General features: G+C 37.8%; 1 protein-coding gene across 8 annotated transcripts in view; it reads left to right on the forward strand.

Moving 5' to 3' along the window:
* The window catches only part of GRM8 (glutamate metabotropic receptor 8), a 358348-nt gene that overhangs the window by 49419 nt on the left and 282024 nt on the right, over positions 1-26905 (forward strand). For all 8 annotated transcript variants that reach the window (XM_030480296.1, XM_030480300.1, XM_030480299.1 and 5 more), the window contains one exon: positions 21078-21294. In XM_030480296.1, the coding sequence (XP_030336156.1) occupies positions 21078-21294 (217 nt within the window). The remainder of the gene's footprint in view (positions 1-21077; positions 21295-26905) is intronic.

Consider the following 26905-nt stretch of genomic DNA (forward strand, 5'->3'; position numbering starts at 1 on the left):
TTTTGGATATATACTTATATATGTGCATATATAAAAGGCTAGCTGTAGTCTTAAACTGGCGTAACATATGTCACTCACAGGTTTCTCCAACTACCTCTTCGGTTTAAGATCTCTAGCAATGTGTTAGCTACAAAAATGGCCACTTCAGCTTCCCACTTCTTTTATTTAGAGCAAATCCGCTGCTACTCTCACACTCCAGACTGCATATACAGACCCAGAATTGTTCTACCCTCAGTGCACATACATAGCACTCATTTCTGCTGATGCGAGTCACATATATTGTCCAATCAGGAAGATACCATTCCACATTTAGTTCTCTCAGGCAGGAGAACAAAAATTAAATTAATGTGCTCATTTTTGGCTTCCTATTTTTTTTGAAATCATCTGAGTGAAATGTTCTGTTGTATTTTGCAGTCTCTAAAAACTTGTCTGTCACCTTTTAGTGAATACTGAAAGTCTTTGCTTTGTTTTTAGCATTTCATGCTTTGCAGAAAATGTGTATGCATGTGATGACAATTACTAAGTAAAGCTTGCAAGTGCAATGTGCACCTGCCAAGTTTCCTTTCTGGCTGGGTTTACAGCGTCTTACCCCACTGATTTCTGCAGACTCATTCTTCACTTGCATCATTACAAATGAAGAATTAAGGAAAAGCTTTCAGAGCAGGAAATAGAGCATTTCCTTTGTGGCTTCAGGATCACCTGAAATATCTCACAGTGACAAATCTTTGAGGTATTTAAATGCATAAAGTCAGGAAGACAACCCATGTGCTCAGAATTGGGTACCTCCTAAAGGTACCCACTCTTTTGCTGGACTAGTCTCCTAAGAGTTTTTACTCCAGTCCTCAAAGAAGTTAGCTGTAGATAATGCTTTAATGTGGGAGACAAAGTGCAGTCAAAAGTAAGGTAATTCTCTTTTCAGTGTGCTGTACGGGAGTTATGTTTTAGACAGCTGCATCTTTTCATTGCTGCGCAGTATTTACCATCTTTCCCAAGATGCTCTTGCCCTATTTTCAGAAGTTTTGCCTTGAAGTACTACTGATTTTCTTTGGCCTTGAATATTATGCATTATATATATGATTTGCTTAGAAGTTTATAATGCCTTTTTATCAGTAGTTGGTATGACTGTGCAGCTGTTCAGCAATTACATACTATGGAGCTGCGCAGAAACTTCAAGACATGAAGCACTTACAGGGATGTTTGGTAATTGAGAAAAACCTGTCTTAAAAGTGAAACCTTAAATGCTGAAAAATGGAAATAGACTTGTCTGAAAACGTTATGATGGTTTTGAATGTCACTGCATTTGAAGGAATATCCACAAGGAGAGTGCTAGGCTCAGCATTGATTTAAATCATGTTCCCTCCAGTAAAGAAAATTAATTTTAAATGTCATCTGTTTAATTGTTTGTTATGCCTAATTAAAAATGGTAATTTATTTGATTTATTTGTAGCATACTTTATATGTTGCTTTATTAAAGAAATTACAAAAAATAGATTTCTAATTACAAAGGCTGAGTATTTCTTAAAGTATTTTTTTCAAAATGTTTTTATCTTGGGTAGAATTAAAACCATTTTGGTAATGTGGAGTTCTATCATTCTTGAAAGATGGATAATGGGCAAGGGGAGCTTTATATATTACTGACAAATTATTCTTGTGGTAAGCATGATAATAAGTCAGCATTCTTTCTTACCTTCAGAAAGATTTAGCAACCAGTCCCCTTATTTATTTTCACAATGACTTAGCCACAGAGCTTTTATTGTGGTCTGGGACACACTGCACAAAAAAAAGCTCATTGTGTTGGGGAGGCTAGAACTGAAGTGACGCTTGTGCCAGAACAGTAGCTGTAAAGGCTGATGTTGGAAAGCGAAATAAATCTGAAACTATGTATTTTGGAGGACGAGGTGAATGCTCATAAAAATTAATAAAATTTTCCAAGAGCTGTTTAATGTAGTGGTATTGAGGAAGAAGAAATTGATTGGATGAGCTGGACATTTTTCATGAAGAAAATCTTCAAAATGATGTGGAAAGGGCAGAAATACAAATAAGGTTTTTCATCTCTGCTGTAGTCAAATTGACCTTTTAGCTCGTTGATGGAACTGATTTGTGCTTTGAATTTTTTTTTTTTTTTCTAAATATATAAACAGCATGTTGCTAAAATATCTTGAGCTTTCTAGATGGTGAAAACTGTCATTCTCAGTAAGGTTCTGCTTCTGTATATGAAAAAGAGAAGGAAGACTTGGAAGATTTCTTCCACTTTCCTCGTGGTTTTTAGGACTAGGGGTTCCGCTCATGCAAGAATACCATGTACCTCTGGAAACTGGACCTTAGCAGAGACAGGTGTACCCACGTCTTACCTTATTTACTGCCCATTTTATGGAACCAAAATCAGGAGGCAGGAGGAGCCAATAAATTCCTTTGCGTTTTGGTAGCGAAGGCTGCTACTGGGGCTGTTGCAGAGTGGAATAGATTCTCTTACTGACAAGAACTGGACCTCCGTTCTTGCCATAGTCTATTCCTACACCCTGTGCATTTGCATGTGTGATATTTCAAGAAGTTGTGGAAGTTTATTTCTTGGTTCAATGGAAATTCTCCTTTTTGTGCTGTCACAGCATGCTATTTCTTGCCCATATCATGGAAAGTCTCTTTACTGTGAAATCTTTCATGTCTGTTTGCTTTTTAAGGTTCAGCAATATTTGTTAAATCTCCTTTACAATTTTCATGATTTACTGAATGAAATTTAATATACCTTCTTTTCACCGCAGGAAGTCTTAGAGAAAGCAACCCCAACACCTGACTGTGCAGCTGCAATTCCTAAGGTAGCAACAAAATCTACAGGTTTAGGATCTTGCATATTTGCAAGATTATTTATATTTGTATATAAATATAATATATTTATTAATGTTATATTTACTTCCCTCTGTGAGGACATAGAGATGATAATGCCTACTTCCATTTAAATTACAATTTTAAACAAGAATTGAGACAAATACTTTCTGGGTTTTTTTGGGTACACAGAAAGATATCTGAATATTATTTAGGCTGTGACTTTAAGCTCTACCTGCAGTGACTGGAGACAAACAGGTTATCGTAGAGGTTTATCAGTCCATTCAGATGTGAAATACCCAGTGACGGTTCCTGTCTCTCTTCAGGAACTACAGAGAGTAGAGGACAACTTAACTCAAAGCTCAGTCCTGTCACCAGTAAGGTAGGATGAACCAGTCTCTTGCTGAAAAGAAGGTCAGCTGTGAGATCAGACCAGTTGCACAGGTCTTTAACCAGCTGGGTCTTGAAAATATCCAGGGACAGATAGAGGCCCTCTGGCAGCCTCTTGCATTGCCTGACTGTCCTTACAGTGAAAAAGTTTCGCCTTATATCAGGTCTGAACCTTTCTTGTCAACTTTTGCCTGTTTTCCACCCTGCCACCATGCATGGCTGTGGAGTTTGGCTGCATCTTCTGATTCTGGAGGGCTGTCGTTCAGTTCCCCCCAAACTAGCTGTGCTCCAAGCTGAACAATCCCAGCTCCCTCAGCCTCTCCTCACAGGGCAAGAGCTTCAGCTCCCAACTATCATGGTAGCCCTTTTCTGAACTTGATCTGGTTTATCCATACCTGTCTTGTACTGGGGCATCCAAAACTTCACACAGTGTTCCAAATGTGGTCTAACAAGTGATGAGTGGAGGATGTAATTGCTCCCTTGTATGTACTGCTCCTGTTACTACAGCCCAGTACGCTGCTGGTCCTCTTTGCTGCTGGCTCGTGCTGCTGTCTTCCAGAGCCCCAGGACCTTTTCCACAGAGCTGCTTCCCATTCATCAGTTCCCAGCCTGTATTTTGTACATATGGGTTCAAACTTAAACAGGAGAAGTTTAGATCAGATATAAGGAAGAAGTTCTTTACAGTGAGGGTGGTGAAGCACTGGAATGGGTTGCCCGGGGAGGTTGTGGGTGCTCCATCCCTGGCGGTGTTCAAGGCCAGGTTGGACAGAGCCTTGGACCACATGGTTTAGTGCAAGGTGTCCCTGCCCATGGCAGGGGGGTTGGAACTAGATGATCTTAAGGTCCTTTCCAACCCTAACTATTCTATGATTCTATGATTCTATGATTCTATGATTCTATGATTTTTGCAAGAAGCTCTTCCTTTTTAGGTGCAGGGATCTGCATTTGTCCTTTTTGAATTTCGTGAGGGTCCTATTGGCCTGTTCCTCAAGCCTGTCTTAGGCCCCTTTATGTGACAGCCCTGTCCCTGGTAGTCAACTTGTTACTAGCCTCCAGATGGGGTATTGTCCCTTAATCATGACCTTCTCCTGATCATCCAACTGGATTTTTACCTGTCCAGTTGTTCACAACCACATTGTAAAGTTGTAGCTTGTCTGCTGTGGGAGAGAGTGTGGAAAGCTGAAGTCAAATGGCATCCCCTGCTCCCTCTTTGACCACAGACCCAGTCACTGTATTGTAGAGAGCAATCAGGGTGGTCAGGCATGATTTCCCATGCTAAATCCATGCTGACTGCTTCCAGTCGTCTTCTTGGTGTGTCCAGAGATGTACTCCAAGAAGACTGACTCCAAGATTTTTCCAGGGGCTGAGGTGAGGCTGATCTGAATCTAGTTTCCCTTTTCACATTTTTTTGAAGCTGTGGTGCAACATGTGCTTCCTTCCTGTCATGGGGAACCTCTCCAAGTCTCCATGACCTTTCCAATGTGATATAGAGTGATCTTGCAAGGATACTGGCCAGTTATCTCAGAACCTTTAGGTGCAGCCCAACAGTGTCCCTGGAAGTACACAGGATGATTTATCTTAAGTAACCCCTGACTTGATTTCCATCCACTGCAAGTTGTTTCCATCTGTGAGCCCTTTCACTAAGCAGAGAGGCCTGAGAAACCTTGTTGGTGAAAACTGGAGAAAAGGCGGCACCAAGTGTCTCTCCCTTATCTGTATCTGCTGTTACTAAATCATCCATCCTGTTCAGCAATGAGCCCATATTATCCTTGTTCAGCATTTTGCTATGAATTAATTGGTAGAAGCTCTTTTTGCAGATTTTGATGTCCCCTCTACTCTAGTTAAGCTTTGGCTTTTCTGACAGTGTCCCTGCCTGCCCAAGCAATGGTTTTAAATTCCTGTACCTGGTCCCTGCATCCTGCTCCTGTATATTGCCTTTCAGTTCACTGCTCAGTCATGCAGATTTTCTGATTAGTTTGCTGATCTTCCTGAATATTGGGAAGGACTGCGCTCGCACTTGTAGGATGCTGTCTGAAAGGCCTGCCATATTCTCTGAACTCCTTTACTTTTCAAAGCTGCCATAGGATCACACCCAGCAGTTTCCTGAATAAGCTAAAGTTTGCTAATCTGAAGTCCAGGCTTTGTACTCTGCTTACACTAGATATCCAGAAGTAAATTCCAGCATAAGTTTTCCAGTTGTTTGTTGCTTTGTTGAGACGGACAGTATCGGACTCCAATCAATTCTATAAGAATTATAGTTGAAGACCTTTATTTGGATCATTTGCTCCAATATATATCTTCGAGCCTTATGATCATGCGTTTAAAGCACAGCTGATTGGTTACATTTGCTGTCCATGCGCTGTTCACGCGCCCTAAGCTAATACATGATTGGTTGGCTAGCTATGCTCAGTTTCCCGGTTATCGCACTCGTCCATCCCATTTTGTTTCTTTTCTCGTTCTTTTCTCAGCTATTCATCTGCCTCAAGAGTCCTTGGATGGACTCCAGGGTCAGGTCTACGTGACTATCATCAGACTTGCACCAGGCCTATTCCATCTTCAGTACAAACATGTCCATTTTCTTCCAGAAAGGATCCTACATTGCTTTCAGCATTAAATACCCTTATCTTATTTCTAGTCCTAATTTTTTGCTTTCCTCATTTTAGCTACTGGATTGTGTCATGATTTTATTTATATAAGGAAATAAGTTTTCCCTCAGTGCAAGAAACTAATGTATTAGGCTATCAAATCACTTCTTGATCTTCAGTTGTTGAATTCACTCTTATCTCAGCTGCAAGGCACTACCATTAAGAAGCAGCTGTACTAACAGGTGACTCATATAAGCAGTTGGAAATTATCTGAGATATAGGAAACTTTCCCTGAAGCAGATATAATCAAGTATTAGAGCAGAGAGAGTTTTTAGTGAGCTGCTGTTGATGTACTCGGGGAAAAAAAGTTTAGTTTTCTATTTTGTTATTGTTTGAGTTAACAATAAAAGTCAAAACTCAGGGAGTGAGTACGATTTGGCTCTGTAGAGCATCTGTTGACTAATCAAAGCAGGTATTCCAGACTCTACCTTTCAACTGCTCTTTCAGTTGAATGTTTACAGTCAATAAAAAGGATAATATATTCTTCACATCCTGAGAGAGATTTCAGTATTTAACTTGCTGCTTTTTATATTCTAAATAGATAAAACAAATTAACCCATTCTGACTATACACAAGGAATTTATTATTAACTGGGAGGTTTGAACATGTTAATTTTTTTTTCTTACATTTCATTTCTGCAGCAGGTATGAGCTGAAGTGAGATAAGATGTGGAAATTGATGCAGTGTGAGAAGAATCTCAAGTGCTTTTTATTTCTTGAGAATATGTAGGCGTGTATTTAGAAGCTTTAAAAAAGATATGTGTGAGAAGATCACATTTCTGATCATCTGTTTGATTCTGATTCTTTAACTGTTGCTTGGAGGTAAAATTCCACGTCTGTGAAAAGCTTCCTTGACCTTAATAAGCACTTAAATAGTGAACTTACACAGTTTTGGACTTGAGCCTCCTATTTTCTGAGTAGTCAATTTAGGGAATGAAGGAAATATGCGTTAGTTTTGTTCGACAGCTTCAAGAATTATGATAAGGAGCGGCTGATGCTCACATCACATGAGAGCCTGGTTGTTAATTATCTTTCTGGAAGTTTCTTCTGTAGAGCTGAAATTTCCAAAATATATGGTGAAATGGTAGCATGGAGACAACCCAGTAATTTCCATGCAGAAAGGCTTCTTGATAGTGCTTTCTGTATTACGTGACAGGTATGCATCCAAACTGTGAAACAGAGATCTGAAGAGAGTTTTTCTGTTTGTTCCTTTGCTTTTAGGAAAAGTTGAGAAAATACTACTACTAATAATACCACTAGTTTGTGTTTTGAAGTGGGGTGTGTGTGTGGAAATAAAAATCGCCCTGTGGGAAAAGTGATAGTATAATGTGGCTGGCCTAGCTCTTGTGCAAAGGTTTAAATGATCTTCTGTGTAGCCAGCTACCAGTATTTGCTGACCCTTTTTGTGCCTCTGTAACTTAATCTATTTATTTCTTTATTTATAGGGCTTCAAGCGACGGTACTACCTGTGCACTTAGTGTCTTGTTCTCACTGGTGTATCCCTGATTAGAAGGAAAGCAAATGAAGTGTCTTGGAAATGCTGGCTTCTTTCTGTTGATGCAGTCATGAGATGCTGCATGCGTTCTGGCCCAGCACAGTGTAGTGTTGTGATTCGCCCTGTGTGTGCAGCCCCTGGCTGTGATCCCACATGACTGAACAGAGCGGCAACAGCACTAGGACCCCACCTGAGTTGCAGATGCTCAGAGGGGGATTTCATTCTTGGGGTAGTAAGAAAAATTAAAAGTCTTTGCCTCCACTATAATGGCATGAGCCCTTCTGTGCCTGCCGGCCGTGCTCTGCCTTCTACAAGCCTGTGCCAAAACTAAGCCCTGTTCTCACGTATGGTTCCCCATGTCTTGGCTACTGAGGCAAAGCAGCAGGTGCAAGGGCCTGGGTTTCTGCAGCCTGAAAATCAGGTTTTGCTCTACAGTTGGCTGCAGCACAGACTGGGCTCCAGGGACTCCAGCCCTGAGGCTGTGTCCACCAGGCTGTGCAAAGGGTGAGCTGGCCTCTGAAGGTGCCCTTTGCTTTGACACCCTCGGTGGTGGAGGGAACCTGGGGCTATTGGCCTCCAGCACAGGCGATAGCTCTGTTTTTACTCTCATGTATTTTGCACAGCACTTTCCTCTGTACATAGAGAAGTGTATTTGAAGCAATTTGTTCTTTTTGTTAGAGTCTGACTGTTGTGACATCTACATATATAAAGCCAAAGTTTTTCTCTCTTGAGTAAAATATTGTTAATTTGTGGCTCAGCCAAATTGAATTATTGGAGAGGATATATGCAGGAAAAGCGTGCAAGGAGAAATGCTCAGAAATAACAGATAAGACTGATTGATGTACAAATGTATAGAAAATAACTTCGTTTAATTGTATGGGGATTTCTGTCAGGCAGAAATTTCTCTTATCCTAATAGGGAGTGAAATTGCAATTCTTTAGAAATCTGATATGGAAGATTTTCAGATTCATTTGGAAACTGCATAATACAACTTAATTGTTTTCATAAATCTGAAGAGTTATATTTGGACTACCTAGCCCAGATAAAATAAGTAGGACCTCAGAAAACCCTCTTATGTGCCTCAAGTGGCGCTCAGACATTTCAGTCTGTGATCGGTAAAGATGTTCTTGGATCTGTGAAACTTCTGGTGTCTAATTTTGGCCAGTAAAGTTCTCTTTTGGCTTAGTAAAGTTCTGTGACTGCATTTCCCCATGAGGGCTGCCACCTTGGCAGTTAGCTTATTGCCTGCATGTTAGGCAAATAATATTTTACTCAGTGTCAAAAGCACCTCAAGACCAGACCCTGGGGCCCAGCTCAGATACAGTGCAGAGCTGTGCAATTGTGTCTGTGCAATTATGTCTCTTTGTTCTCTAGCTTTAAGCAGCTCGTCCATGCAGGGTCCTGCTGCCATGGAAGGGTGAGAGAGTCCTCCCCATCTCAGTCTGGCCAGTGTCTCAGAGTTAAAGCAATCCCTAGGGAGATGTGGTTCAGGCTGTATGCATGCTGAAGGTGATGTAAGAGACATGTTTTATGCTTTGGTATTTGCTATAACCTTTTCTGTATTGGTTTCTAACCTAGAGGTAAATGACTTATGGTAGGTCATCAGCCCTACACAAAAGAAGGGCTCCCAACTAAGAGTGAAGATGCAAGTGTATAAATGTAGGCTTTGTGGCAACTAGCTTTCCTTTAAAAAATAAAGATGGCAACATTGTCCTCCAGCTTGTTTTTAGAAGAGAATTGTGAACCAGTCTATGTGTGGAAGATGACTTTGGGCTATGAAACGCAGTCTTGGTTCCACCTACACCAAAGAAATGTGAACTTGGTATTGCCTATTGGCTATCTCGGGAAGTATCATGTGAATCCCATTTCAAGGTGTTTAATTTCACCATATGTTACATAAGCAGCCCACATGCCAGACAGAGCCTTCAAATTCTGTTCCAGTAAACCTCAGTGCTTTGTTGCCTTTGTGATTAAAAAGTAAGGTCTACAAACTGTGAAAGAGAAAACAGACTAAAGACATCAAAACCAAATGCTTCAAAGTTGTGTGTTGTTTTGTTTTTTTTTTGTGAAGAGATGTAGATGACATTGATATTCCATGGAAAAAATATGTTGATATCTTTCAGTTGGCAATTTTAAACCAACTCTTCCAGTGCCTGGAACTAGATAGCTGACACTGATATGCAGAAATGTATTTGTAGAAGCAATTTCAATAAGTAGATAGAAATGGAATTGTATCAGGCTCAGCACAGGCTGGCATTCCCACACCACTTGTCATCAGGAGCATCTACTCAGGCTTTTGATGTCTCCAGTGTTTATTCAATGCACTTGACACTTTTAGATCTAGTTTAATGTAATTTTGCTTTTGATGGGGTCTTTTAACATATGCAGCAACAGACTGAGGGAGGACAATTTCAAAATAAAAGATGTTCATTCATCAAAAGCTGCTACAGTATTCAGAAGTGGTACAGTGGTACTCTAGTTGCTAATACACATCACTTGTGCACAGTATACAAAAGGAGGTTTCTGAGGACTACTGGTCAGTGCACCAATGCACTGCATACAGTAGCTGCAGGCTGAAACACTGGTAAGCATGGGGTTCTCTTAAAAAGATCTGTACTAAAGCTGGGTTCATAAAAACAGGTCTTTTGCATCAGCCAAAGGAAAAATCTACAATAAGTGAAGTGTATAAAGGTTCCTAATATTTAGACATAATGGAACCAATTGGTTTCTTGTTCCACCCAAATAAAGACACTGAATTCTGTGATACATGTTGTGGGCTGACAAGCATTTTCACCCTCTTCAGGCAAAAGGTGTGTATGGAGCCCTGGGGCCAAGGTTCCCTTGACTGCCTGCTGAAGCCCTGCCTGGCTTTGCTGCATGCCACAAGTGGGCTGATAGCTGCAGGCATGAAGGCAAAACTGGGATTGCTGAAATGGGGAGAAAATGAGTGGTGAAGCTTTTTTAGCTTATTGAAAGCTCCTCAGACCCTCTTCTTTCAGCATTCTGCTGAGCTGCTGAAGTAGGATGTTCATCATGGGGCCAGACTTACAGGATCAAGCTAAGTGAGGAGGACTTTTAAGAACCTTCAAAAGGACTTATGTATTTGGACTTAGAGATATTGGAGAATCACAGCTAGGGAGGAAATCTCCATCGCACTAGTCAGAAAGGCTAAGGCTAGCACTCAAACAAGGCTGTATAGTGGTGATAACAGTAAACTGATTTATACTTAAATTGCAATGAATGAGAATAGGGAAAAGGAGAATTTGCAGAAATGAGGGAAAATGCTCATCCAGTAGGCTTTTTTTTCCTGGATCAAATACTGGTTTTGCTGATTTTGCGGATGTGTTCCCAATGCAGTCAGAGGGCAAAAATGCCTATTATGGGGAAAGAAGCCTTACACAGTAAACAAGAGTGAGTAGTGACCCTGTCAAGCCTTATTTCACAGGAATTCCCCTTTGCCCTTTCTGCTGGGCCAAGTGAAAACACCGTGTACCTCTGAACTGTAAGCTGCCAAAGGGGAGAAGCAGAGCTGGAACTGGAAATTCTAACTCAGCTCTTTAGAAACCAATCACTGTCTACTCTTCTCACTTCAGTAAAGTTGTGCTCAGGAAGAGAGGAGGGAGTTAGAAGAGACAGGGAAACCAGGTGTGAAGAAAAAGAGGTATCTGAGAAGAGCATGGTGTTCACATAGAGAAAAGAGCAAATATCAAGAAGATAGCAGGAGGGAACTATAAGTTCTTGAAATGTCTGAGGAAAAAAAGTATGAGTTATAGAAAGAAAGGGAAAAATGTCAGGGAGATGTACCTATATATATAGGAAACAGTTCAATAAGAAGTAGTGTTGAACTATTTTTATAAAGCTTTCCCCAATATTGTAATTCTCTCATTTAAATGGATAAGCTAAGAATATACTACTGTTCACGTAGGAAACCTCTGCAAGATCTCTTCGTTTCTTCAGGTGATCTTATTCTCTTCAAGCTGTGCTTTTCTTAAAGCTCATCTTCTTGTGTAATTTCAGTCAGTAACCATATCAGCTTATAAACAAAATTTAGATAACCACCCCAGTGGGGAAGTATAAATCACGATTCAGTCAGTCAGAAAGGAAAGGAAAAGGGCCCAACACATGGAATACGTGTGTTCCTATGTGTACATATTTTATATACACATAGAAATATTTTTATGTAGAAATATAATAATTTATTTTGTAGTTTGTGACTTTTAGGGCAATCTTACACCTTTTTGGAAATTTTACTGATGAATGCTGGTAGGGTCAAAACAACTGATGGATGAGTTTAGACTTTGAGGGTATCTCTGATATGCCAGACCATGGGCACAACCTCCTTATGTTCTGGTCTGTGCATATCAAGTGTGATTTTTAATGTTGTACTTATCCTATCTGAAATACAGATGTTTGTGAAAGCTGTTTCTCTCTGCTTGCCATGATGTCTCTGGTAAAATAATCCATGGATCGATGCAGTGATAACATAGAGAGTTCAAGTCAGAAATCAGAATGGAAACCTGGTAATGATGGAAGAGTCATTGCCATATGGTGTTCAGGACCCATGTGAAGGAGGATGCCTTTTTTCCACAGCCACCTTACTATTTTTAAGAAAATGTACATTGTGAATAGAAAGGAAGGATTGGATATCACTTCCATAGGCCTCAGACCTTAATTTATGGATAGCTTCCAATCTTTTGATTGGAGCTGTTTTGCTTTTTTATTCAACTTTTCTACCAGTAGGAACCGGATTTAGCATCTCACTGTGATAATATAGGAAAGATTGAACTTTTTGGAAATGACTTGGGACTGGCTAATGTTTTCTTGTAACCTTAAGTTAAAAACTTCAGGTAAAATTATTTAACTGTCAAATCTTATTGTTTTAAGAAATGAAGACAAATCATCTGAACACACGAAAAAGGGATACCTTTAAGTTTTCTTCTTCCAAGTCCGTAATATATGGGTTTAACATGATACTTTATAATCCCATATGAAGTGCCTTTGCTGCGGAAGAAATCCCTAGTCCCTTAATGCACTCTGATGTTTGGTAACCAAGTCATTAGCATGGGGCAGACAGATAACAGAAAAAGTGGGCTTTCTGGGCCCATAGTCAAAGGGTAGGCAGCATACCCTAGAACACATGAAAGCATCCTCTAAAGCACTGAACATATTTGTTGGGCCAGCTTAGCTGCATTTATATATCTTCATGTTGGCCACAACTGTGGAGATAGCTGTTAACAATACAAAATTTGCTTTTCTCCCTCATGATATTTTTCAGTTACTTGTACCTCATGACGCTAAATTGGCAGCATGGGTAGCAAAAGGATAGTACTACTTCTCAGCCAGTGGTGTAAGCTGAAGTGGCCTTGCAGCATTAAAAAGTGAATGCAAAGATCAGAATTGTCCATTAAGCAGAGCACCCATCTTGCATTGTGAGATGCACCCTCTTCTTCCATACCGATGGTCTCTGTAATCAGGAAAATTCCTGAGGACAGTTGTGTCCCCACGGATGAGTCTCTGAAGTTGCCTGCTGTGTTCTGTATGGTACTAATTAGTAAATGAATGCAAGGGAAACTTGATTTGGACTGAGGAGTCCTTTGAGCTACTAGGTAAATGTAGTAAACTGCTGAATAATAATAAAAAGTTAGCTTTGTTAATTCAGACCAAAAGTAATGCACATCTTGGTGTATTTTTCTTAAAATCACCAAAAGATTACAGTTCCAGGCACTGACATAACAAGCTCTAATGAGGAAAGTAGGGATAAAAAAGCTTTGAAATACCAGAGTTCACACTGTGCTCAGCAGAGATTGACACCAGTCTAACATATTGATACACATAATTAAGTGTAGGTTTCCCCAACAAGTAGAAAAGGAATTTTAATAGTTTAAGAAGTCCCTAAAGCTATCTGACCAACCTTGGCTTCCCGTTTGATCTGATGATTGGAGAACATAAGAAACTCTGAAGGAAGAGCTAACAGCCATTCCCTAGCTCCAGGTCCCCCTGCCCTCCTCCTTGTGATTTGATCTTGGTATGAATATTACTCATTTGATCTGTTGCTTTTCCAGTTTGTCATTCAGTGCCTGGACCTCAGCTGGGTTTAAAATATTTAGAAAGATGCTGCCTACAGATGGTGGATAATTTAATGTGTGACTGCTTAACATAGTTGGTTTTCAGATAGTCAGACCCCAGGATTTAAAAGTATGTAGAAGGACCAGAATAGAGCACCCTTACTGAGAAAACGCCATTGTTAAACATTTGTCAGTAGATTCTCTTGCGCAGAACATTGGTGACAGTTCAAGCTGTCCTTAGATGGATTTTCATCCTCCTGGAGTTCCACAGCAATGCACAGTGTGACAAGATGTGCTTTAGATGTAAAAATGTTGGTAATGCATAAATATCCCTTTAATGTTTTGCCCTAAAGTGCGTAACACATCAGAGAGGCCGATACTTTCCTGAATGCTGAATTTGTTTTGTAGTTGTTGCATCTATTATGGGATTTGAGATTGTGGTATCACAATATTTATTATTAGTTTCTTCTATAGTATCCCTTGTAATTAAAAGTAATGACTTGTAATGAGTCCCTGACCTAGTTCAACACACTGGAAGGAAACTACTTCTCAAACTCAAACACTGTATATATTATACACATTCCTCCTTTGTGGCATCTTGTTCTACCAGGGCAGCACAGCAGGCCACAAACGGAAATATGCTTGCTGTAGCACATCTGGTTAGACTTTATGAAAGATATTTTCTGGCTGTGGAGATAGAATGCAATGCAATGGAGCTTTAATTTTTTTTTTAGCCTTTAATCTAATACTACACAATTATGTGTATTAGCTACAAAAAATTACTTTCTCTAGAGAATTCAGTTTATTCAGAATACCATAGTTGCTAGTCCATTTGACCATCAGAGATAACCTCAGAAATAGGTATGATAGATAACTACTGTGTTTGAGGAAAAAAAAAAAAAAGAGAAAATCAATAATGAAAGAAGATTTGCATGTTTGATTTTATCTTGATGTTTCTACTGGATTAGCAATTGCATCTGCCCCTGTAATTTTTCACATAGCAGACCAACCTATGATGAGTGCAGAAATAATATTGTTGGCAACAAACTGTGCTGCATTGATTCTCGGCTGTGTCCTTCTCTCATGAAAAGATCAATGCAGATCACTGAAGATATATTCTGCTCAGGAATATGTCTTCAGAAGGTAACTGGCGGCAACAAAAGTAAAGTAAAGCTAGTGAAAGAGTAATAGGAAGTGAAAGAATAAAATAATTTACCTGTCCCAGCTCTGAAACATTTAGGTGTGATGAATCACTTCTGTCCCTGTGTTTGGGCAGAAAAAATAGCAATAGCTACATTGCATTTTATCACAAAGACCGTATCTTTGCACGAAACCCATACAAACTTATTGGGAACTTTGAGAAGATTTTAAATGACCTTATCATTAGCTCCTCATTATTAGGTGTATGAATTGCAAGTACCCTTGACAGGAACTGCTGTGATATTTACTGCAAATAGAATGACTTGGAATAATTCAAATGGATTTAAAAAAAATCCTGCTTTCCAAGTGAAATCAGCTAATAGAAGCTTTCAGATTATACTTTAGTTCTTTCCAAAGCTTTATATTTTACTAAAATTTTTTAAACTAAATGCATTTTAAATTGCATTCGTCTAGGTGAAAAGTATACCTGTTTTTTCTTGCTTTTGCTCTAGCTGATGTGAAAGCATTTTTTTGGGGAGGGTGAAAAACTGTGGTAATTCCTGAAGAAGATGTTTTGCTGGACACTTGATAAATACTGTGGTTGAGCGTCCTTAACATACAGAGAGAGCATCAAGTGTAAATGTCTAAATAAATACAGTTTAGAATTACACGTTTGTAACTGAATACATATGTACATCTACTGAGAAATTATATTGTCACAGATTGCTCTTCCTCATGGTAAAATCCGTGGAAAGAGGCTGAGTCAGAAAACTTCATATACTGAACCTTTTCCACAATATCAGCTCTAGCAGAGGTGGTTTGTAGCTGGAGGACCTGGCAAGGTGTCACCCTGCTCAGCTGCTCTGGGCATTGAACAGGGCATCTCACATCTCCAAAGGGTGAGGTGTGAGATTTAAGACTCCACTAAGTCTTAATGTATTTTGTCTTCCCAGAGTGATATAATGTTGGTTTATTCTGAAAATGAGTGAAATGAGGTACCTAATGATGGGGTGAGTGACCTATTCAGTTTGCATCATATGTGGAAAGATGAAGACATCGTAGAAGGAAGCTGATCTTTAGCTGTGCACAGACGTCTTAGTCATGTGTAGCCAAAATGAGTTGGACTTTGAGATTCAGTGGAAGACGTAGTTGTTTACAGTATTGTACTACACAGTGAGTGTATAACAGTTGAATTAATCTTGTAGGCTCCCTTTATAGTCAGTGGAGAGAAATGGGCAGTTTCAGGGTGCATTTCATCTCCTCCTACAGTTAGTAACAAAAAAGAGCATTTTTAATCTTTTTTGGTATAGTGTGAGATGTTATTAAGCCTCATCAAGTTCTTTCGGATCTTGAATGTCTACCCTGAATGACTTTAGCATTACTGTATTGCAGGCTGACACATTTTTCAGAAGTGAAAGCAGGCTAAGATGATGTTCTGCCTGATGGCGGTTTGCAAATGTGACTAATAGCTAAAATATAGTGACCTCAGCTCTCATCCAGCAATTGTGCAATATCTAGGCCCTGAGGATTCATTTCGCTGCTGTGAGATTTTTGTACTCGCAAGAGCTCTTTCTTGCTGTACAGAAGAGAGAATAAAAATCTTGAAAAGACAGGGCTCTTAATGATTCATGATAGACATTTAAAATTCAAAAAAATAACCAAGTTGAAAATGCATTTCCACAGTCAAATTTTACTCTAAGCCCTTTTACTCGTTTGCAAGCTTTATTAGTTGGTGGTAAAATGCCAGTTGGTATTGAGCAATCATTAACCTACGGTTTATTGACTTCAATTTTTTTGCTATAATTATTAGTATTTTCAATGTGCTATTGCTAATATTCTTAAAAAAAACCTACTGCTTAGTGATGAGAGAATGGAAAAGGGAAATAAAACGTTAGTCGATATGTTAGTAGTGATAGGGCTGAGTGGGTAGTGAAACTGAAGATATGAGTGATTTAAGCCCATTACTCTAGGTGACTGTACAGCACTCATAATCTGTAATGTTCAAAATTACTGGTGATTTCTTTCTCGGGTCTCTTTTCTTATGAGCTTAGTTCATTTCACTGTCTGATACTCTGCTCCCCGATTATGCTTTCAGCTGAAAAGGTATATAAATGAAGATGGCATTTGAAATGGCCAGCTGATACTTTACATTGGCAAATGTAGCATGCAAATGGATTTGAAAGCTCAATGAAAAGGTTCCTGTGAACTTCTGTCCAGAACTTGGACAGCATGTCATTGAAGACAAGGCATACTAAGAGCTGCCTGCTGTTGTGAAGACACTTTACTGGAAGGGCAAACCTAGGTCACATCGTTTCCTCTGCTGTCCTCAGTAACACTTCTGGTTTTGGGTTTGGATTCCAGCACTGGGCTCACCAAACAGATCTAGGGTAATGCTTCCCTATGAATAGTCTTGGATTTGCAAGTGGTGGCTTTTATTTTCTGTGTACAAGGGACTGAAAGTGGTTTACCACTTGGCTGAAATAAACAAAAATTCACATTAGTTGCCTTTGACACTTTTGAAGTTGTCCACACCTTCTGCACCAGGGAGTAGAAGTTTGTTCTGTGGTAATGCTTGGTGGATATCTTGGACTGATGTTCTCCTTGTGAAGTGCTGCCACAGTCATGCTTTGTGGACAATTAGTTCTGAAGGTAACTGCTCCATCTTGTCTAATCCTCTGGGAAGGAGAGATCCTTGGAGATAGATTTTAATCAGCTAAAAGATGTATACAAAAAGATCCAGGAAAAACGGAGACTATTCTCAAGTGCTGATTTTGGCTTGAATGTGTCTTGAAGGATTAGCTGCTCTACTTAGTTACAAGCAATTGTTTTCTTTTTCTTTCAAATTATTTTATTTCTTTAAGCATGCAGAATCATTTTCCGATGTCAGCGACTGAATAGTAGAATGAGATGAAGCCACCACTCATTTAGATTAAAGGACTGAGGGATTGCTGGTAGTTTCAGCAGTAGTTCAGAATGCACCAGGGTTAATACTGGTTAATAATTAATCCAATAAAATTGGATATTGTTACAAAGCTCTATTCTATAAATGATTGGTTTTAAACATGTAAAAAATAGTTCAAGCTTAAAAAAAAAAAAGATTAAAATAAGGCTTCCAGGAATTCCTCTGTATAATAATTTCAAAGAGTTCAAGTTTGTCACCTACTAGAAGTCGAGAGTTTATCAGCAGATTATAAGTTAATGGGAGGCAGTGGCCAAACTATAGAGTAGGAAAAAATAGAAAAAGCATATTGATAAACATTCAAACATGAATGCTTTTAGCCATTATCAGTGAATGTGACAGCTGTTGTGTGACAACTGATTGAAATGTGGTTATATAATCCGTTGGGTTTTTTCCCCTTTTTCCCCTAAAGAAAAGGAAATATGCGATTAAGAGTGCTATATAGCACTTAAATACAATGTAAATGTTACACATATTGTATTTAATTTTGAAAATTTAGATTGAGAAATCTAGAATGAGAAATATAAAACCTTTTTACAGGTCCTTTTCAAAATGCAAATTTATGTCTCAAGGGGCCGGTGGAACCTAAAGTATAAATACAGTCTGTATTTAGGGAGTTTTAAAAACACATATTACTGAATTGATAGAACATAACAGTTCCCTTGCTTAGGCAGCATTATGATCTATCTTGTAAAATGTACTTAGGGACATGTAAAATGGTTTGTTAAACCTACAGTCCATAACTAGAGTTGTTACATTTTAATGTATATATTTTTCATTCATGGGTTATTGAACCACTAAATCCTAACAATTTGTCCTCATGCCAAACAATTTCTTTGAGCCTTGTTCTGAGTCTTTTCAGCAATTGAGTAACCATTGGAATATATCCCAGATCCTTTTAAATTTTAAAGCTATTTTTCAGTGCCCCCCTGTATACAAATGTACAATTAAAAGCAGGCGAGGAAGGAAGCTTCTGTTTACTTTCACAAAAAATGCTTTCACAGAAGGAAATCCATGAGGTATTTCTGGATGGGATATCTGCAATTTCAGGGAGAAAAATCTTGACTGTAAAGTGCTGTCTATAACTATTAAGGAATGTATACAAAAAGAAATAAGGAGAATTTTCCTTATGCCATTGCATGAACCCTTTTTTTTCCAAATTATTATTTTTCCAAGTTAGGGATGGCTTGATATTTACAGAGTGTCTTTCTCCGTACTTTCACATGGCATATTGTTCTTTCATGCTGGTAAAAAGTTGGCATAAATTATAAACCAGTGGTGAATTAAGCCTACTAGGTGTGCCCAGTGATTTCAGGGTATTGGGTTTGGACTGTTTTCCTTCCACTGCTATTAGAATAACTCTAGGGAAGAAGCTGAACTACAAAGAGATGAAAAGTAGTAAAATAGCATCTCTTCTTTGCATTTTCCAAGGTCCCAGATAAATTATATTCATAGTACATAAAATATGTCTATTGATCTGAAACATTTCATTGCTGTACTTGAACCAATGACTCTCCTACAAACACATATCTAGGATTTGTTATTCATCTCATGCCTGAAGAGAAACAGGAGCTGTGAAAGTTAATGGATATAACCCTGTGTTCTAGGCTTCAAGATTTTCAGTGACAAAGTATTTGGCTACAAGATCTCTTCCTGGTGCTGATTTTATGAAGATTATTGATGGAATAACTTTCAGCAAAGCAACAACGCCATAGTATTTGTGAAATGGCACACCAAGGAGCAAAATCAGTAAAATCACAGTGGCTGTCTTTATTCTTTTCCATCTGAAAAAATACAGCTGGTTTAGAGAGTAATAGGGTAAATTTAGAAAGGAAATGGTATGTGCTCTAAGTGTGCATAATTTTGTTATTACAAGCCAAAATCTCTTGTCTGTAAAGAGATAAAGATGTTTCAAACATTTTCTGAAAGAAAGGGGTTTATACAAGGTGAGTTTTGTAAGTACAATTTATCCTTTATTTTTACATAGTGGATCTTTGCTATGTTAGAAATACTGATTTCCATGAGATAGAACCTTTAGCTCGCTTCTTCTGTGATCCTCCCTTTCCTTTTTTCTGTTCTCTTTAGTTGTTATTATTATAACATTTCAGATTATTTATTCAGAGGTGTTTCCATGAGTAGAAAATTTCTTGAAGAAGGATATAGCCAAGTTACATAACAGTTTATATTGTTTGCTTCTGACTGAGAAATGATTTTGCCATCCCTTAGGCTATAAACTGTTTTTCAGCCTGTAAAAGTCTATGCTGTCTGTGCAGGTATGCTTAATGACCAGACTCTTTGAATCCCTTATATTTACTTCAAATCCCTTTTTTTAGTTTGTGCTGATGAGGAAGCACTGTACAGGATTTAAAGATTGCAAGCCTTCTACTACAGCATGTAATACAAGAGTGAGCATTTACCAGACACCTGTTATCTGGGACTGCTAAATTCACTTCTCAACAGAATCAATGTAGGAATTCTGTTCAGATTTCTTTCTTGAAGACTATGTTATAGTTTGTAAAATGTGTATTAAGCACATATGATCAATCTGGATTACAAATGCAATGCAATATTTGGAGTATCTTTCATTTCAAGCTAGTGACTATTTCATCAGTTTTACCATTTTAAATGGGAAAATCATTCCCCTTTTAAATTAACATAAATGTTAATTCAACTTTCTTGCACCAAAATACTCTTCAGAATAATTGAAATAATTGCATATTGCTTACAGACAGTTTCTTCTGGACGTTGCCAAATCATTTATTTTATATAAGAGTTAATAGAAAATCACCTTAGGTTTTATTTTTTTTTTCTCCCCAAAAATAGAAATTTATTTTAAAAATTTATTTAAGTTATTCAGTGCTTGCAGTTTTTGTTTGTTTGTTTCTACTGAGAATATCGAAGTGTTTTCTTCAAAGATTACCATCCTTTCTGCTTCTCTATATGTATACTGCATATAGATTTCTTTTTAGGTGGTTTTTTTAGATGTTTTTAGATAGCTTTTGATATTAACTACATAGTCTCCATATTCTTAAATCTTGCAATAGCATATTAAAACTGGAAAATGAAAAGTCTATGACAGAGAAAGCTTGAAAAAATAGGAATAAAATAGGAAAGCACATATACATGTGCATAAATAAACAAAGCAATGAAATGTAAATAATCTACGTTTTACTCATCAAATTTAACTGTAGCATTTTTAAGAATCACAGTTATCAAAACTGACCTTTTCATCTTCTGTAGTAATAGTAAGAACTCCTCCTTTTTTTCCTTTTTTTTCTTCACCTTTTCTTATCAGAGCCAGGATCAAAAAAGAAGTTGTTACACTTACATGTCAAGAATCATGACATCTGGAGAAAAGCAGAATGCATTATTTCTTGGTGAGAGTGTTATACAGTAAGACTTGACTGACATTTTACAAAATCTGAGCTGCTTTCTGATCAGTTGATTTAATTAAAACAAGATATTAATTTCTGTGTATAATCTATTTTAACACTTTCAAACATACAAGTATATAGTGTAAAATGATATTAGATTGACTTGAATGATTTGTCATTCTATTTACAGATACCTCAAATCAGCTATGCATCTACAGCTCCAGAACTGAGCGATAACACCAGGTATGACTTCTTCTCTCGGGTGGTTCCACCGGACTCCTACCAAGCACAGGCCATGGTTGACATTGTGACAGCCCTTGGGTGGAACTATGTCTCGACACTGGCTTCTGAAGGCAACTATGGAGAAAGTGGTGTGGAGGCATTCACCCAGATCTCCAGAGAAATTGGTGAGTGTATGTTTATCAGGTTTTGTATTTATCGCTGCTGGGTTACAGAGCACTGCTGAGCTCTGCCTAAGTCTACACAGTGCAATGAGAACACCCGCAGGCGTGTTATCTGGACTCAAGTGGAGGTGTTTATGGGTGACTTTGCTGCTCACACGTCTGTCAGGGTGACAGTTCTGGCAGCAATTTAAGAAAAGCTCCCGAGAGAGGCAAAAAATTTATGTCTCTTGCCCCTTTCAGAAGGGGGGAGTTCTTTGATGAGTTAGGGGCAAAAAGCAAACACCAGCTGAATTACAGGAAATGTGAATAATTTAGTTTAGGAAAATCATAATCCAATGAGACCTCATTTTCCATGTTCCAGCACTGATAAATCTATGGTTTTTAATTTTGATGAATTTGAAATACAACAACAACAAAAAAAAAAATCTGTGAAGTACAAAGACTGGGTTTTTTTCCTTCAGGATGAAATGTGCTATATAAATACAGACATTACTATGAGAAGTATATTTAAGTCCCTTTGATCTTCTTCCTCTCTATTATCATAGTTATTTCTAGCCTGAAAAAAAAATGGCTCTTTCTCAGGAACAATAGGTTTTGGACACCAAGGAATGAGATAATGAGTAGCAGGCAGTTTGAAAGAGGGCAGAATTGGTCTTTCACCAAATACAATGTTAAATGACACAAAATAATGTCCTTTAAACAAATAATAATTGCAAACAGCCTTCCTGTCCTTCCTCAGAAAGTCTGGGTTAATCTACTGTGCTTGGCTTTCAGAGTATGTATGTATGAACTCTGTTTCTTTCAAGTCAGTTTGGGTGCATGTATGTTTCAGGTACTTATGCTTGAACTGTAAACATTACTGATTGGTCGCAACAGTTTGGCAATCAGTAATGTTGCCAATAACAGCAGTAATAATTTATTATTTATTTATGCTGTTAGGGAACTGGTGTATATAACATGCTTGATTAGTTAACTAATAAATATTCTGTTTCTAGCTCCTAATCAATGCTGTCACATCCTAGACATCCATCCCATCCATGTCTTCATGGGAGAGCCAAGGCTGACTGCAATACAATGGTTTGATCTGGACTTAGCAAAAGCATGAATAATTTTTCCACATTTCATATCTAAAAGAGACATTTTATCTGTCGTGTCAAATACAGCAACAAATAGATTGGCTGCCCCAGCTTTATAGCTGGATGAGAAGTGCTTGATGTTGTGTCTCTTGAATTTTGTAGTATTTTCTCATCTTTACATACAATGTTCTTCTGAACTTACTTGAGAATTGTGATCTAGGTGAAAACACCATAGGCTGGATGCAGACCTATTTAGAACACTTTGCTCAGAGAGTAATTAGCAATGGTTTCTGTTTAAAAGGACAAATGTGTTGTGTGGTATTTGGCAGGTGTTTATGCTGGATCAGGTACTAGACAATATTTTCATGTTTAGTCCAAATGGACTTGGAATGAAGGTTATGTTTGTAAAATCTGGGGATGACTTCAAGCTAGGAAGGACTAGGAGTGTATTGGAAGAGCTTGTTAGAGTCCAAAACTGAAGATATGCTCTGAAAAAATAGTATGCAATTTGAGAGAAATGCAAGACATTGAGCTTCAGCAAGAAGAACCTGTACAATGAAGAATACAGAAAGACTGGTCAGAAAATACTATTTCAAAAAATTATCTGAGCATGATAGTAAATTATAACCAGCCTATGTTCCTCATGAACCTGCAGACGGGCATACCATCTATAAAATAATGTGAGTAATCCTCCAAATTGTCTGGCAGTTGTGAAACCTCATTTTGACTCAGTACAGGCTTTGACCCTCACTTCACAAAAGGTGAGAGACTCCGCAAGCAAGAACAAAGATGATCACAAATCTTGAAAAGGTGGTCTGTGAGGAGTGACTGAGCAAGGTGGTTAGTTAGCCTGAAGAAGAGGTGACTAAGAAGTGGAAGTGGTGGAAAATGATGTTTTCAGATAGACAAATGGCTTTTACAGGCAGGTAGAGGACTATTTGTTCATCCAAATACAGTGTATGTGAACAGAAGTAATGGAATTAATCTCTAGCATGATTCTATTTAGATTTGTAGAAAGCCCCTTCTAATGGTTAAGACATTAAAGCATTAGACCAGCTTGCTTGGGGACATTTTTGAGCCTCCACTGCCAAGGATCTGGGAGAACGCATTAGACAAACACCTGCCCAGGGATTATATAAGTGTACTTAGTTCTTCCTGGGGGCTGAAAGGTTGATCAGATGATTTCTTAATGTCCCTTCCAGCCTGATTCTATTATTCACTGTCCTCAGACTTTAACCTGAACAATAGGGCTGGAATCCCTTTTAAAATGGAAAGTTTGAACAGGATCTAATTATAAAGCCTGAGACTATAGAGACTAGGCAGGTTTATAAAAATCATCACATAGTATAAGTCTGCACACAAACCAGCAAAACTTATCAGCTCTATGTTAATAAACTGTGTGTTAAGAGAACCTAATGAGACTTTGCTCCCCTTGTGCTGCTGGCATACAAATGCATAGGACAGCTTAGCTCCTGAGTTCTTCACATCTTGTGATAAGTAACCAACAACTGGAAGCGAAATGAATAGGAAGATAAGCATAATGGAAGGCAATAAATTTGAGGAAAGGATGTGAAAGTAGTTGGTATATTCATTTCTGAAGGAAGCTCAGCACGTGAGAGGACATGTGAGATAGCAGTTTTGAAAATATAAATAGGAAAGCTTGTTTGTTTGTTTATTTGTTTTTAAGTTTTCTCTAGCCAGCTAAGAAAGGGGTATTTTGAAATATTTTTGAAATAGAGATCAATTTCATGTGCTTATAATTTCAGGTACTTATTTGTCATGAGCTTGACTCTGTCTCTAATTTCCAGTTTGATTGGCCTGTGTTCAACTTCTATTCCTTGATCAGTAAGAGAAGCAGAAAGGAAAGAACAGGCTTCCACACGAAATGGGGAATACTGAAAAGGTCAAAGTGGTGCCACCCTGACATGTCACAGAATATATTACATATCAAAATCTGCTCTCATTTTAATGACAAAGATCCTGTCTGGGACACAGCATAGCTGGAAATTAAATATTTTACATGACAATGATTTTAAAGAGAATAGGGAATGGTACTTATTCCAACGCATTCTTCCATGCATTATTGTTTGAAGACAATGATTAAATTTATAGATTTTTCTACTCCCATTACAAAGTTAATCAATGATATCACTTTAACAATTTTGGCATCACAATCAAATCATTTTGGTACATTGGCCAAAGGAATGAATTCATACAAAATGAAGAGTTTAAGCATTAAACTGAAAGAAACTTGACTTGCTGAGAGAAACTAAAAAGGGGAAAAGAAGGAAGCACATTTTACCAAGTTCTCATTAAACCGTCATGCTGAATATTGCTCTTCTATTTACTTTGCTGTTAATGTGTTTGACAAAATAGATGTTGGAAAGTCTCTAATCCTACCTTTTTTTGATAGCTCATTCCTCCTGCTGTTGGATAAATGAAATTAGCATCAGAGAGAAAGTCATAGGATCCTTTTCACTTCTTTACAGAATGCAAAAACATTTGGTTCATAAAAATCTATTTAGGATCAGAATACTTGATCAGCTAGTGAAATTTTTTGTAGTGGAAAATGTAACAAATTTGCTAATAATATATGAAATGCTACGTGACAGATTTTAACCCCACTAGTATTCAATGAAAAAAATGACACAAGTGCTAATGTGTACTGCCAGTGAAAAGCTTTGGAAACTATAAGAAGAGGAGGTACACATGACATAGGCGTAGAACTGTAGCTGATCATTAAGATTAGGTGAGGAACTTCAGCATTGCTTACCTCTTTTTGCTTATAAGTTGATTTTGTGTATCTTGCCAGAGGGGTAAAGAAGATAGCAAAGAAGATTTAGGACCAGATCTTTGACTAAGCCAAAATGACATAGCTTTGTAGCAGCTTTACTTCAGAAGAGAACGGTATACTTAATATCGGCATGTCCCCTTGAATGTTTGCTTTTTAGAAACAGGGTTTTGTAGCTTTACCTACTTCCTTTATCCTGCTGTATTGCTGTTAACATCATTTCTCTGAGAAGGGACCACAGTTACTTTATGATCTTTCATAATATTCTTACCATTACAGTCACATTGATGACTATATACCTACTTATAATGAATACATATACTGAATTAGTGCTACACTAAAAAGCTTTAAATAAGCTTTATTTAAATTGTTTTAGATTTCAACATAGCTAGCTATATTTTGTTTACATAGGGAATGTTCTGTGGCATTTCTTTGACACAGTTCTTAGGTCATCTTTGTCTTTTGTCAAGTTTTGTTTTATCTGCAGTTGTGCATTGTATCTCTGCTTTTCTCAGTTTATTGGAATACTTTTTACCTTTAATATCTTCCGGACTTCTAAAACTTTTGATGGATTAAGTGAAAGATCAGTGGAAAGTGGGGAGGGAGGATTGAGCTGGAAAATACAATTTAATGGTGTGTAATCTTTCTTTTTCACTTTGAATATTCATGGATAATTTAGAAATAAATAAGATGGATTGCTGTTGAGATTAATTCACATTTACTGCAGTAATCTTTGTACACCTTTGATATAAAGCTAAACCTTTTTATATCTTGGTAAATAAGCTGACAGATAGACTTTCTTTCCCCTCATAATGTTATTTAATAGAAGACAGTCTTGCAATGTGAAGACTGAAGAAATTCAGTACGTGAAGTGTTACCTTTCTCCTAGAGATACTTCCACTTTAAAGACTGCTTTCAAGCTTAACAAATTAATTTGCATAGCTAATAATATTCTAACATACCTTCACAGAAGGGAAGCAGTTTAATTCAATTTTAAGTTTTACTTCTATATTTATGCACCTGAACTCTATTGATAACCCTGTATTTTAAGCTGCAAGTTGTAATTAATAATAACACTATATAATTGGCCACAGGAGCTTGAAAGTAATGTTTGAAAAATTATAAAATCAGATGGTCTGTGTATTAGTATTGCAAATGCTTGAAAATCATTTCATCAGGTTTTAATATTTGTACCAATTAGTACCTGATAAAGAATAGTGTAATTTTTAGGGATTTATAATGAAGGTCCATTTTAATTTCTCTCAGTGGTGCTAATCAATATGATATTATTCAGCTTTAATTATATGTGGGTTTTTTTCCCTAAGTTTTAGGGAGGTCTCTTGGAGCAGTAAGCGTACTACCCTGGTATACTGTCTGACTCTCCAGTGATTATTGGAAGAGGGAGTTCTTTATCTCTAATAGCTCTTAAGGGGTTTCTTCTTCGGTCAGTTAGTTGAGGCACTTTTTAAACCTCCTGTAGAAAGCTCACTAGCTACAGTGGAAGGAATTATAAAAAAAGAAAATAAAAGCAGAAAGCTTCTGTAGAACTGGGTTTTGTACCTACCCTAAAGAATCTGTACCATACAGTGGACTGTATTGACAGAAGTTACATAGGCAACCTTGTCTTCTGAACCTGAATTCACTGATGAGTTTGAAAGAGCTATATTCTGTTCAGATTTCTTATTTTTGTGGCCAATTCAAGCAACAATATCTCTCACAGGGGTGCTTTTAGGTACTATGACAAAAA

The sequence above is a fragment of the Strigops habroptila genome, chromosome 3, assembly GCF_004027225.2.
Source record: "Strigops habroptila isolate Jane chromosome 3, bStrHab1.2.pri, whole genome shotgun sequence".
NCBI classification, from domain to species: Eukaryota; Metazoa; Chordata; class Aves; order Psittaciformes; family Psittacidae; genus Strigops; species Strigops habroptila.